The 12792-nt window shown below is 37.4% G+C and overlaps 1 protein-coding gene and 1 long non-coding RNA gene across 7 annotated transcripts in view; one reads left to right on the plus strand and one right to left on the minus strand.

Annotated features, from left to right (window-relative positions):
* Window positions 1–12792, minus strand: part of MOB1B (MOB kinase activator 1B) — a 108479-nt gene that overhangs the window by 82608 nt on the left and 13079 nt on the right. For 3 of the 6 annotated variants that reach the window (XM_072748831.1, XM_072748829.1, XM_072748830.1), the window contains exon 3: window positions 11033–11111. The exons of the other annotated variants lie outside the window; for them this stretch is intronic. In XM_072748831.1, the coding sequence (XP_072604932.1) occupies window positions 11033–11111 (79 nt within the window). The remainder of the gene's footprint in view (window positions 1–11032; window positions 11112–12792) is intronic. 6 annotated transcript variants of the gene reach the window in all.
* LOC140597873 (uncharacterized) lies at window positions 1132–3327 on the plus strand. The gene is made up of 3 exons (XR_011999870.1): window positions 1132–1243; window positions 1636–1689; window positions 3210–3327. It is a non-coding gene; the product is annotated as an uncharacterized lncRNA (long non-coding RNA).

A 12792-nucleotide genomic window follows, 5' to 3' on the forward strand; every position in this document is an offset into this window, starting at 1 on the left:
AGAAGCAGGCTCCATGCCGGGAGCCCGATGTGGGACTCAATCCTGGGTCTCCAGGATCGCGCCCCAGGCCAAAGGCAGGCGCGAAACCGCTGAACCACCCAGGGATCCCCGATTTGTTCCTTTAAAAATATATTTAAGGGACGCCTGGGTGGCTCAGTGGTTGGGCATCTGCCTTGGGTTCAGGGAGTGATCCCTGGATCTGGAGGTTGAGTCCCACATCAAGCTCCCTGCATGGAGCCTGCTTCTTCCTCTGCCTGTGTCTCTGCCTCTCTCTCTCTCTCTCTCTCTCTCTCTCTCTCTCATGAATAAATAAATAAAATCTTTAAAAAATAAATAAATAAAAAATAAAAATATATTTAATATTTGGGGCAGCTGGGTGGTTCAGTCGGTTGAACCACCGACTCTTGATTTCAACTCCAGTGATGGTTCCTGGGTTGTGGTCTCCAGGTCCTATGATCGAGTCCCTGTCTGGCTCCAAGCTCAGTGCAGAGTCTGACTGTCCCTCCCCCACCCCGTCTGCTCCTCTCCCCCGCCCCCATCCCAGAGCACACACATGCTGTCTCTGTCTCTTGCTCTCAAATAAATAAATCTTAAAAATATACATATTTAATATTTGACAGCTTAAAAATAACTTCTACATACATTTCCTTTAAAATTTTTTTTAATCTTTTTTTTTTTTTTTTTTTTTTTTTTTTTTTTAGTAATCTCTAGCCCAACATGGGGTTTGAACTTATGATCCAGAGATGGAGTCACACGCTCTACTGTCTGATCCAGCCAGGTGACCCTAAACATATACTTTGTTGATTTTTGTTGCAACCATCTGAGGTGAGCCAGGGTAATGACTTCATGACAGATTGAGTAACTTCCCTAAGATTATATTATTTATAAGTGGGAATATGATAATAAGATTAATTTAAAAAAATATAAAATTTACTTAACACTTACCATACCTGAACACTTTTTAAACTCACTGTGTGTAGTTTGATCCTTTTCACTACTTGGTTACTACTATTACTATCTCTGTTGTATGGATGGGGAAACTGAGGTCACCATTTTTTTTTTTTTAAGATTGTATTTATTTATTCATGACAGACACACAGAGAGAGGCAGAGACACAGGCAGAGGGAGAAGCAGGCTCCTTGCAAGAAGCTCAACTTAATCCCAGGTCTCCAGGATCACACTCCTGGGCTGAAGGCAGGGCTAAACTGCTGAGCCACCCAGGCTGCCCTGAGGCCACCATTTAGTAAGTAGTAAAGCTGGGTATTTGAACCAGATCTACTGAAATGGAATCAAGTTTCCCAAGTCATTATGCTACACTGGTAATTTCTTTAAAGATTTATTTATTTATTTATTTATTTATTTATTTATTTAATGAGACTGAGAAAGAGTGTCAGTGGGCAGGGAGGTTGGAGCAGAGGGAGAGGGACAAGCAGGCTCTCCACTGAACCTGCAGCTGACTTGGGGCTTCATCCCACAACCCCAAGGCCACCATCTAAGCTGAAACCAGGAGCCCAACACTTAACCGATTGCACCACGAGGGGGCCCTACACTGGTATTCTAGTACAATCTACTGCTGGTTCCTAATGGTGATACAATATGGCTTCATATGCTTCTTTTGTGCTATTTTCTTGTTAGGCCGTGGTACAATTTTGCTGCTGCTAATTCACCACTTATCTGTGCTGAAAACCAGTAAGTAAATTTGGTGTTATGTCTAAAATTAAGAGGAAATGGATGACTATCTTGAATTCTGTAACATCTTTTATAGGAAAATCGCTTTTTGTTTGTTTACTTATTGATTCTCCATCATATTCTATTCAATAAAAGTCTCAAAAAAGTTCCCTTTCTCAAATAGCTTTATCTGAGTTCACTCATGCAATTGACCTGAAAGCAATGTTCTCTATGTAGTTAATGGGGTGTTAAAGTGGCAATTATCTGAAAGACATAATCTGTATTTTAGCAGTTGGGCTCATCCACCTGAAGGAGTCACTGGCCCACTCAGTGAACCGACCTCAGAATTGTTTGTCTGTAAACTGCTTCAACAGTGTAAATGGCTGAAATGAAAAATGGATATACCTTGCCAAAGAAGTAGAGCTCACAGCTTCAGAAAAATTACTGAGCTCTAAAACTCTTGTTAGTAAACACCCTTTTGAAGGGTTTATTCTTTACAAATGAATATTTCTTTATTACAACCTCTTTTCTTTTTATTATATACTCTTATATATGTATCACACACAAAAAAAAGACCAGAGAGCTTAAATTTGCCTACATTACTGGCAGTAGAGAAAAGCCCACTTTTAGTACATGTACTAATTAAAACAGCGCAATAATTACCTATGCATGAGTATTCATGAAGTTTCTTTTAGAAGAATGTCTAAGAATCTGATTTCACTCAGTTAATTCCATGCACCTTTACGGAATACTTGTCATATGTCCAGCACTCTATTGATATTAAATATCAGTAGTGAACAAAATCAATATGGTTCCTACCCTCATTGATACCACATCTCTTATTATGCAGCTTCATTACATAATAAACTTCTATTTTTATTTTTTTATTATTTTTTTAAATTTTTATTTATTTATGATAGTCACACACACAGAGAGAGAGAGAGAGAGGAAGAGGCAGAGACATAGGCAGAGGGAGAAGCAGGCTCCATGCACCGGTAGCCCGACGTGGGATTCGATCCTGAGTTTCCAGGATCGCGCCCTGGGCCAAAGGCAGGCGCTAAACCGCTGCGCCATCCAGGGATCCCAATAAACTTCTATTTTTAATTTATAACCCAAGATTTTCATAAAATACTACCTGTAAAATTTCTAGAGCAATGTGAAACTTACCAAATATACTTTCTCAAAAGCAATGGGGCCAAATGAAATCATTGGATTTTAGTGCTAAAATAAATTTTAAAATAGGCATATATTAAGCTCTTCTGGTGTGTCTTAAATTTTATAAGGTATGATATTAGTTTCCTGTTGCTGCTGTAAAAAATTCCTGGATTAAAAAAACACAGCTTTATAGAGATCAGAATGGGTTTTATTGGGCTATAATCAAAGTTCAGCAGGGCTGTGTTCCTTCTGGAGCCCCTGGGGAGAGTCTAGAAGCTGCCTATATTCCTTGGCTTGTGTCTCCATTTCTTCATTTTCAAAGTAAAATGCCACTTTGTAAATTATGCTGAGATTATGGAAATGACTTCAGTTTTTTTTCTTTTCAGCATTTTCTGATGGATCATGTTTTTTTATAATATGAAAACAGAAAATTCATAACAGAGTATTTGGAAAATAAAGTTCTGTGCTGCTGGAGTACAAGTGCATGGAACAGATCAGTAGAAATTGAGGCTATTCCGACATCTGGCTGGAATCAGACCAAGTTCAATTTTGTAGCCTGGGTAATGTTTTGAGCTTGATCTGATGAGCAGTGGGGAACCATTGGGGATTTTTAAGCAGATGATTACCAATCAGATTTGTAATTTAAAAAGAAGCTGTAATGATAGATTTTGTTAAAATAAGATAGACTTTACTACTATTTTGTTATTCCCCCATTTAAATTCACAAAGTATAATTCAGCTGTCTCCATTGTTGATTTAGCCTGTTTCCTCATACTATGACGGTGAATAATTAAAATTTTTAAAATTGAAGCATAGTTGACACACAATGTTCTATTAGTTTCAGGTGTATAATATCATGACAACAAGCTTATATGTTATGCTATATCCATCACAAGAGTAGCTATCATCTGTCATCATACAAGGCTATCATAATATCATTGACTACATTCCCTATGCTGTACTTTTTATTCTCATGACTTATTCATTCCATAACTGGAAGCCTGTATCTCCCACTATGAATTTGTTTTGTTTTTTTAAATTCCACATATAAGTGAAATCGTATACTATTTGCATATCTCTGACTTCTTTCACTTAGCATAACACCTTCCAGGTCCATCCATTTGTCATAATATGCAAAAATCCCATTCTTTTTTATGGCTGAGTAATATTCCATTATATATATATATATCACATTTTTCTTATCCATTCATCTACTGATGGATACTTGGGTTGCTTCCATATCTTGACTGTTGTATATAATGCTGCAATAAACATAGAGGTGCATATGTCTTTTCAATTTAATGTTTGTTTTCTCTCGGTAAATGCCCATTAGTGGAATGACTGGGATCATATGGTAATTCTATTTTTTATTTTTTTAGGAACCTTCATACTGTTTTCCACAGTGGCTGCAACAATTTACATTCCTACCAACAGTTGCATGAGGGTTCCTTTTTCTCCACACTGTTACCAACAGTTGTTATTTCTTGTCTTTTTTATTCTAGCCATTCTGAAAAGTATACAGTGATATCTCATTGTGGTTTTGATTTACATTTCTCTGATGATGGGATCCCTGGTTGGCGCAGCAGTTTAGCGCCTGCCTTTGGCCCAGGGCACGATCCTGCAGACCAGGGATCGAATCCCACGTCGGGCTCCCGGTGCATGGAGCCTGCTTCTCCCTCTGCCTGTGTCTCTGCCTCTCTCTCTCTCTCTGTGTGACTATCATAAATAAATAAAAATTAAACAAATTTAAAAAAAAACAAAACATTTCCCTGATGATGAATGATGTTGGGCATCTTTTCTATGTGTACGTTTGTCATGTGTATGCCTTTGGAAAAATGTCTCTTCGAGTCCTCTACCCATTTTAATCAGATTTTTTGTTTTAAGATGTTGACTTGTATAAGTTCTTTATACATTTTTGATATTCACCCTTTATTGGATAACTCATTTGCAAATATCTTCTCCCATTTAGTAGGTCACTTTTTGTTTTTGTTGATGGTTTCCTTCACTGTGCAAATCTTTTTATTTTTGTGTAGTCCCAACAGCTTATTTTTGGTTTTGTTTCCCTTGCTTTAGGAGATATCTAGAAAAATGCTTCTATGATCAATGTCAAAGAAATTACTGCCTATATTTTCTAGGAGTTTTATGGTTTCAGGTCTTATATTTATGTCTTTAATCCATTTTGAGTTCTTTTTTGTGTATGGTGTATGAAAGTGGCTCAGTTTCACTTTTTTGCATGTAGCTGTCCAGATTTCCCAGCACCATTTACTGAAAAGGCTGTCCTTTCCCCATGGTATATTCTTGTCTCCTTTGTCATAGATTAATTGACCATATAAGTGTGGGTTTATTTCTGGGCTCTCTATTCTGTTCCATTGACCTATGTGTCTGTTTTGGTGCCACTATGCCACTACCACACTGTTTTGATTATTACTGTTTTGTAGCTGATAATTCTACTTTAATTCACTTTTCTATGCTATGAAGTATTTCCTTTGTACACTTATGGAAAAATTGCTGGATTTTTTCCCCCAAGACATAAGCACAGATAAGAAAGGGTATCTGGTTGGTATTCAAACACAACTATTTCAAGTGAACCAGATTTTCCTCAATAGACAAACTTTTATTAATCAGCAAGCTTTTATTATTCATTAGCCCTAATACTCCATGATATGATATAGTATTTTCTTGACCTTTGGCCAGAGGGAAAACAGTAGTGCTGATTCAGTAGGTTTGATTCTCATTGATAGGATCTGGGGAACAGATTTTCAGAAACACTGTAGGGATCAGCAGAAGCTGTTGGGGAAGAACTCATTGGGTGGGATCTCTGCCTCCCTCCCTATCTCCAGACATACAGACCACAAAGGGAAACTCCTTACTTACCTATTGTATAATATGTATTAGGTTTTGTGTGAGAATAATTTGAAAGAAAAAACTTAGGTTTGAAAATCTTGGAAAACACTATACTAGCTCATTTTTCAGATACACATATAAGAAGCTATGGGTTCTCAATTTATTTTGAAATAATGGGTAAACTCCTTCTCTAGCTGTGGTTTTTACACCCTCCTTAGATCTCTACATACATACTATCCTCTTTGTCTTTTAATGCATCCAGCTTGGTAGGAGGATAAGAATTTAAGGTTCATTCCAACAGCACAGCAGCTATTTCAAATATTTAGTCACTAAGGGAAATTAGTGACTAAATATTAGATCTCTTCATAATTATTACCCTAATTATCTAGAAAAATGTTGTTTCTTATAATTGCCTTGCTTCTACTGAAAGCAGTTTGCTCTCGTGATGTAGGGCAGCAAACAAGAATTATTACAGTTGCTTTAAACAAACTATATGGTTTATAATTGCAGCTTTAAAATTACCCAATATACTTTCTTGAATGTCAGTAACAAAGTACAAGCAAAACAAAAACTGGACTTATTTCTCTTTTCTGACAAAAGTAGTCATCTTCTTATCAAAATGTGCACTGAAAGGAGAAAAGCAGCTTAATTAGTTTTCAATATGTTAATAGAATTCTATTATCTTACTGAAGTGTGTGTTTTGTAATAAAACCTATTCAGCATGTTTTAGTTTTTAAAAATTGACCAGGGATCCCTGGGTGGCGCAGCGGTTTGGCGCCTGCCTTTGGCCCAGGGCGCGATCCTGGAGACCCGGGATCGAGTCCCACGTCGGGCTCCCGGTGCATGGAGCCTGCTTCTCCTTCTGCCTGTGTCTCTGCCTCTCTCTCTCTGTAACTATCATAAATAAATAAATTAAAAAATAAAAATAAAAAAAAAATAAAAATAAAAATTGACCAGTGACTGTCAAGAAATAATTAACTGAGTTCTACTTAGGATTAACCCTCCTAAAAATTGGACTCAATTTTACTTTTCAAAAATAGCCTAGTTAGTAAATGAAAAGTCAGGCCCACAGCTAGCGTTAAATACGGAACTATCTTTAAGTTCCTATCTAGCTGCATGAAAGATATACCACTTTTTTTGTTTTACACTGAAATGGCATTATTATTAGTGGATATCAAGATTGCTTTCATAAGGGGTGCCTGGTGGCTCAGTTGGTTAAGCATCCCAACCTTGATTTCGGCTCAGGTCATGATCTTGGGGTTGTGAGATGGAGCCCTGAATCAGGCTCTGCTCTCAGTGGGGAGTCTGCTTCTCTCCTTCTCCCACTTCCTCTGCCTCTCTTCCTACCTGTTTGTAGGTACACACACTCTCTCTCAAATAAATAAATAAATCTTTTTAAAAAAGACTGCTTTCACAAAATAACATATTGTGTCAATGGATTACATCAACATCACTACAATTCAAACTCTGCCTTTTATTCACATCTAGGCAAACGGAGCCAAATTTCATATAGGAAATTTGACATTTTTTAAAAGATTTTATTTATTTGAGAAAGAGAGAGTGAGGGGCACGTGGGTGGCTCAGTGATTAAGCATCTGCCTCTGGCAGAAGTCGTGATCCTGGAGTCCTGGGATCGAGTCCCACATCAGGCTTCCCACAGGGAGCTTGCTTCTCCCTTTGCCTATGTCTCTGCCTCTCTCTCTGTGTCTCTCGTGAATAAATAAAACCTTTAAGAAAAAAAAAAGAGGGAGAGAGAGTGAGCAAGTCGGGGAGGAGCAGGAAGAGAGAGAGAGAGAGAGAAGCAGACTCCCTGCTAAACAGGGAGTCCCATGAGGGGCTCCATTCTGGGACTCTGGGATCTTGACCTGAGCCAAAGGCAGATGTCCAACTGACTGGGCCACCCAGGTGTCCCAGAAACTTCACATGGATTCATAGCAGTCACATGACAAAAAAAGGACCAGGCAACAAAGCCAGGCATTGAAATTGAGTAGACGTGCATCGTTTCTATTTCTTTATCAGATAATTATCTTTGTTTTTATTTCCAGACTGCTTATAGAATAGTAGTAAAGGAGTAACAGCAGAGCTGGAACAGGGTTTCCTTTTGTCACGATTTTAGGGAAGTCAGTGCTGTCATCTCTGGCTTCCATAGTTTCTCTTTTGAAAGAAATGATAGAAGCATAGGATTAATCCAAGTTATAAGACTTAAGGAGATGTTGTTGGTAGAGAAATTTGAGGAAGGTCCAAAGCTCCTTGGAATACATACATCCAAGGATATATTTATTATATATAAACATAAGCATACAACAAAAAGATATAAAACTATGCAATATATAGTAAGTATACAATATAACTATCTATAAATATATCTTGGGATATGTTTATTAAGTTTTTCTACATATCTCTAGGCATACAAAAATGATAGGGTCCTGGTGATACAAAAATGGTAAGGCAAAAAAATAATGGTAAGGCATAATCTCTGTCCTTGAAGATCTTAGAGATACGGGTCTTCTTCAGTTTTTTGTTTTTTTTTTTTTTGTTTTTGTTTTTGTTTTTGTTTTCTTTTAAAGTAAGCTCCACACCCAACATGGGGCTTGAACTCACAACCTGAGATCAAGAGTTCCCGGCTCTATTGACTGAGCCAGCCAGGCACACCTGTGGTTCTTCTTATATAAACAAAAGGTGCTTATTTAAAAAAAAAAAAAAACAAAATATCTATTCATTTGGTTTCAGCTTCAACATTTTAAAGAAACATTAGTTAATTATGGTATAGTGTAAGCTTATTGAAACAGAGATCTAAAAATACAGTGGCCTAGGGATGCCTGGGTGGCGCAGTGGTTGAGGATCTGCCTTTGGCTCAGGTCGTGATCCTGGGGTCCTAAATCGAGTTCCGCACTGGGCTCACCGCAGAGAGTCTGCTTCTTTCTCTGCCTGTGTCTCTGCCTCTCTTTCTGTGCCTCTCATGAGTAAATAAATAAAATCTTTAAAAAAATACAGTGACCTACAAAAAAGTGTCATTTTATCTCTTTCACCAAATAGTCCAGAAATAAGTGGTTTGGGGCTGGTAAAGAGGCTCTGCCATCTACAGCATGTGGCTTTGTCTCTGGGTCCAAGCTGGCTGTTGTTTCCTTCATCATCACTTTGTTTCCAGAATAGAAGGTTAAAGGAATGAACAAGTTGAAAGCATGCCAATTTCTTTGAGGAAAAGACCTGGTAGTGGCAGAAATAACTTCTCATATTCCATTAATCAGATTTAGAAAAATTAATCCATTACACAATTAGCTGTAATAGTCTAGCTGGATGGCCTAGCAAAAACTTCATTGTCATTATTAAAGGTCCATCATCAGTCTCTGCTTTATGTGGTTAAGAGAGTTGATCACAGTTCTCTTGTTTTAGTAGCTCTAAGAAAAATATTCTTCAGGAACTAAACCTCCAGATTTTGAGAAAATACACTTCAGGAAAGTATTATAAACATCTTGAAGATGAAACCTTGGGTGACCCCATCTCATACAATGTGTTGTTTGATGATCAATGATATGTATCAAAACCTTCTGGCTAATTCTTTCATTTGGGGAAGATATATACTCTTATAACTAATCTAATTATTTAAAGATTTGCTTTAAAATGATCTGGGAGTGAGTAGGTAAGAGAAGAAGTGAGCATATGTAAAAAAATGAAACAAAATCGATCATGAGTTATTAACTGTTGAAACTTTTACATATGCTTTAACTTTTCTATATTACAAAGTTTGAAGAGTCAATAAATAATAATTGCTAGCATCCATTTAGGGAACTACATATTTTCAAATCTGTTGCAGAGGTATTATCTTCATAAGAATTAAGTTCCATAATAATTGTTAGCATTATTCTCTTCAATTTACCTTGAAGAACAGAAAACACAGAAGGAGTAAATGCTACAAAGGTATTTATGAAATTCAAAATGCGTATTAAAAAACAAGTTTAAAAGTCCTTGACAACATTCAACTTTAGTTTCATTACCCTCTTTCTTATATCCCTTTTTTAAAAAAAGATTTTATTTATTCATGAGATATACAGAGAGAGAGGAAGAGACATATAGGCCGAGGGAGAAGCAGGCTCCCCACAGGGAGCCCAATGTGGGACTTGATTCCAGGAACAGGATCATGGCCTGAGCCAAAGACGGATGCTCAACCACTGAGCCACCCAGGCGTCCTTTTTATATCCCATTTAATAAAATTATATCATGCAATATGAAAGCATGTGCTAGGAAGAGAATAATATAATCTCTTGGGTTAGAATGTGGTGTAGTATAAAGAGAAAGAACTTCAGAGTGAGAATTCTGTGGCTAAGATCTTGCTCTACTCTAGCTATGGGACTTGGGCCATGTCACTTAATTTCACTGCATCTCAGTTTTCAAATTTAACAAATGGGATTAATATCTAACTTGTAGGTTGCTTTGAGGATAAGTTCACAATAAATGTAACTGTTATTATTAATAAATAGATAGAAGTGCTTATTTTTTCCTTTATGGCTGAGGTTGCCAAAGTAGTACTTTAAAGAAAAGTACTCCCTTGGGGCGCCTGGGTGGCTCAGTTGGTTAAGTGTCTGACTCTTGGTTATGCTCAGGTCATGATCTTAGGGTTGTGAGATAAGCCCTGAGTTGGGCTCTGTGCTCAGTGGGGCATCTGCTTGAAGACTGCCTCCCCCTACCACTCCCCCACAACACACTCACTCTTTCTCTGTCTCAAATAAATAAATAATAAATCTTTAAAAAAATAAAGAAAAATACTCTCCAATTTTCCTTTTAGTTTTGATAGAATTCTTAAAGTGTTCACATCTAAAAAGACGCCTATGTGAACAATGAGAAGAAAAAAATTCCATCTGCAATGCATTACCTATTGGCCAGTAAAATAACAGTTAGGGAGAGCCTGTAGTAGACAGATGGACCTTGGAGAATGACAGTGGATTATTGCAAATTCAATTAGATAGTGATTCCAGCTGTGGCTGCTATTCCAGATATGGTTTTGTTGCTAGAACAAATCAAAACTGAGCCCCTATACATAACCATTCTCTGAAAGGGATCTGTCACTAGCTGGGAACAGGCTTATTATGTTGGGCTACTTCCATTATGGGAAAATAATTTCGTTCTCACTGGAATAGGCACTTACTCTATATATAGATTTTCCTTCTCTGTACATAAAGTTTATGTCAAAGTCACCATCCATAGATTTTTGTAGGGAATGGTTTATCTTCTGTCATGGTATTTCTCACAGCATCACCCTGTGAATCTTACCTTATCCCTCCTCATCCTGAAGCCACTGACTTCATAGAATCGTGGAGTGGCTTTTTGAAGACTCATTTATGGTACCAGCTAAATGACATATGGCATACCTTGTGAAGCTGAGGCGACATCTTCTAAGATGCAGTATATGTTCCAAACCAGATGACAATATAGGTGGTGCTCTTTCTCCTACAGACAGAATTCATGGGAGTAGAAATGGGAATGACTCCTTTCATTATTATCCCTAGTGATCCACTAGCAAACTTTTTGCTTCTTATCCTTATGACTTTGGTTCTGTGAGTATGCAGGTCTTAGTTCCAAAGGGAGGAATGCTTCCACCAGAAGACACAATAATGGTGGAAGCTGAGACTGCTACCTGGTCACTTTGGGCTCCTCATGCTGATGAATCAACAAGCAAAGCAGATGGTTACTGTTCTTGGTATGGTGATTAATCCTGGCCACCAAGGGGAAATTGGGTTACTACTGCCCAGTGGGGATAAGGAAGAGCATGTTTGGATTGTGTAAGATTTCTCAAAGTGCTATTACTATTCCCACATCCTGTGATTTAAGCCAAGGGAGAAACTACAACAAACTAGTTCAGATAAAACTAATGGATCACGCCCTTCAGAGATGAAGGTTAGGTCACCCTACCAGGTAAGGAACCATGACAAGATAAGGCGTTTGCTGAGGCAAAGAACTATGGAATTGATAGTAGTTATAAATACCAGCTATAACCAACTATGTGACCAGGAATAAAAATGAGGACAATCATAGTTATAACTATTATACTGAAAAAATTACCCTAGCCACATCAGTGATTACACAAACTTCTGACTGCTTTACAGCATTTACCTACTATTTGAGTTTATTGTGGAATTTCCATTTCTAAAAGGAAAAGAATTTCTTAAAAGTCTACTTTTCTTCCATTACCTACACGCATATTATATAATATTAAATAAATCAATTAAGTGCTGTTCACTAAAGGTTTTAATATTTTACTTATTCAAAATTAGTACACCGGGATCCCTGGGTGGCACAGCGGTTTGGCGCCTGCCTTTGGCCCAGGGCGTGATCCTAGAGACCCGGGATCGAATCCCACGTCAGGCTCCCGGTGCATGGAGCCTGCTTCTCCCTCTGCCTGTGTCTCTGCCTCTCTCTCTCTCTCTCTGTGTGACTATCATAAATAAATAAAAATTTAAAAAAATTATTAAAAAAAAAAAACAAAATTAGTACACCAAAGTACTGCTGAGGGAATGATGACTTCCTGTTAGCTACCACAGGAAGATATTCCTAAGCAGTATTCATCACTTTATATTCTAGTTATTTGTTCACTGATATAGTTCCCAGGCTAGATTATAAATTCCATATAGGGATGTTTTTTCTTCATTTTATATGTAGTACCCAGCTAATGCCCAGGCCCTAGAAATAATCCATCTGGGGGAAAAATGTTTTCAGTAAGTGTGGTCATATACATGAATCAACTAATGTTACATGTATATAGATAAGTCTAAAGTGACTACAAATTGACCACTGTAAGTAAACATCCTTGTATTCTTTAAGAAAGGGGTAATGAAAATAATTTTGGAATCAGAAAGATGGGAGTTTGAATGCTGTCTTTGCAATTTGTTAGTTATTAAGAATTGGGCACCTTAGTCTCTCAGAGTCTCAATTTCCTCTTTCGCAAAATAAGGTAACATGTTGCAGGATGTTATGAGGATTGGAGATAATATATGGACCTGATACAGTGTTTAACTCAGAGTAAGTGGTCAATAAAAGATAGATCTATCTATCTATCTATCTATCTATCTATCTATCTATCTATTTCAGAGAGAGAGAGAGAGAGCTTGCATGCAAGTGGGACGGGTAGAAG

The sequence above is a fragment of the Vulpes vulpes genome, chromosome 2 (genome assembly GCF_048418805.1).
Source record: "Vulpes vulpes isolate BD-2025 chromosome 2, VulVul3, whole genome shotgun sequence".
NCBI classification, from domain to species: Eukaryota; Metazoa; Chordata; class Mammalia; order Carnivora; family Canidae; genus Vulpes; species Vulpes vulpes.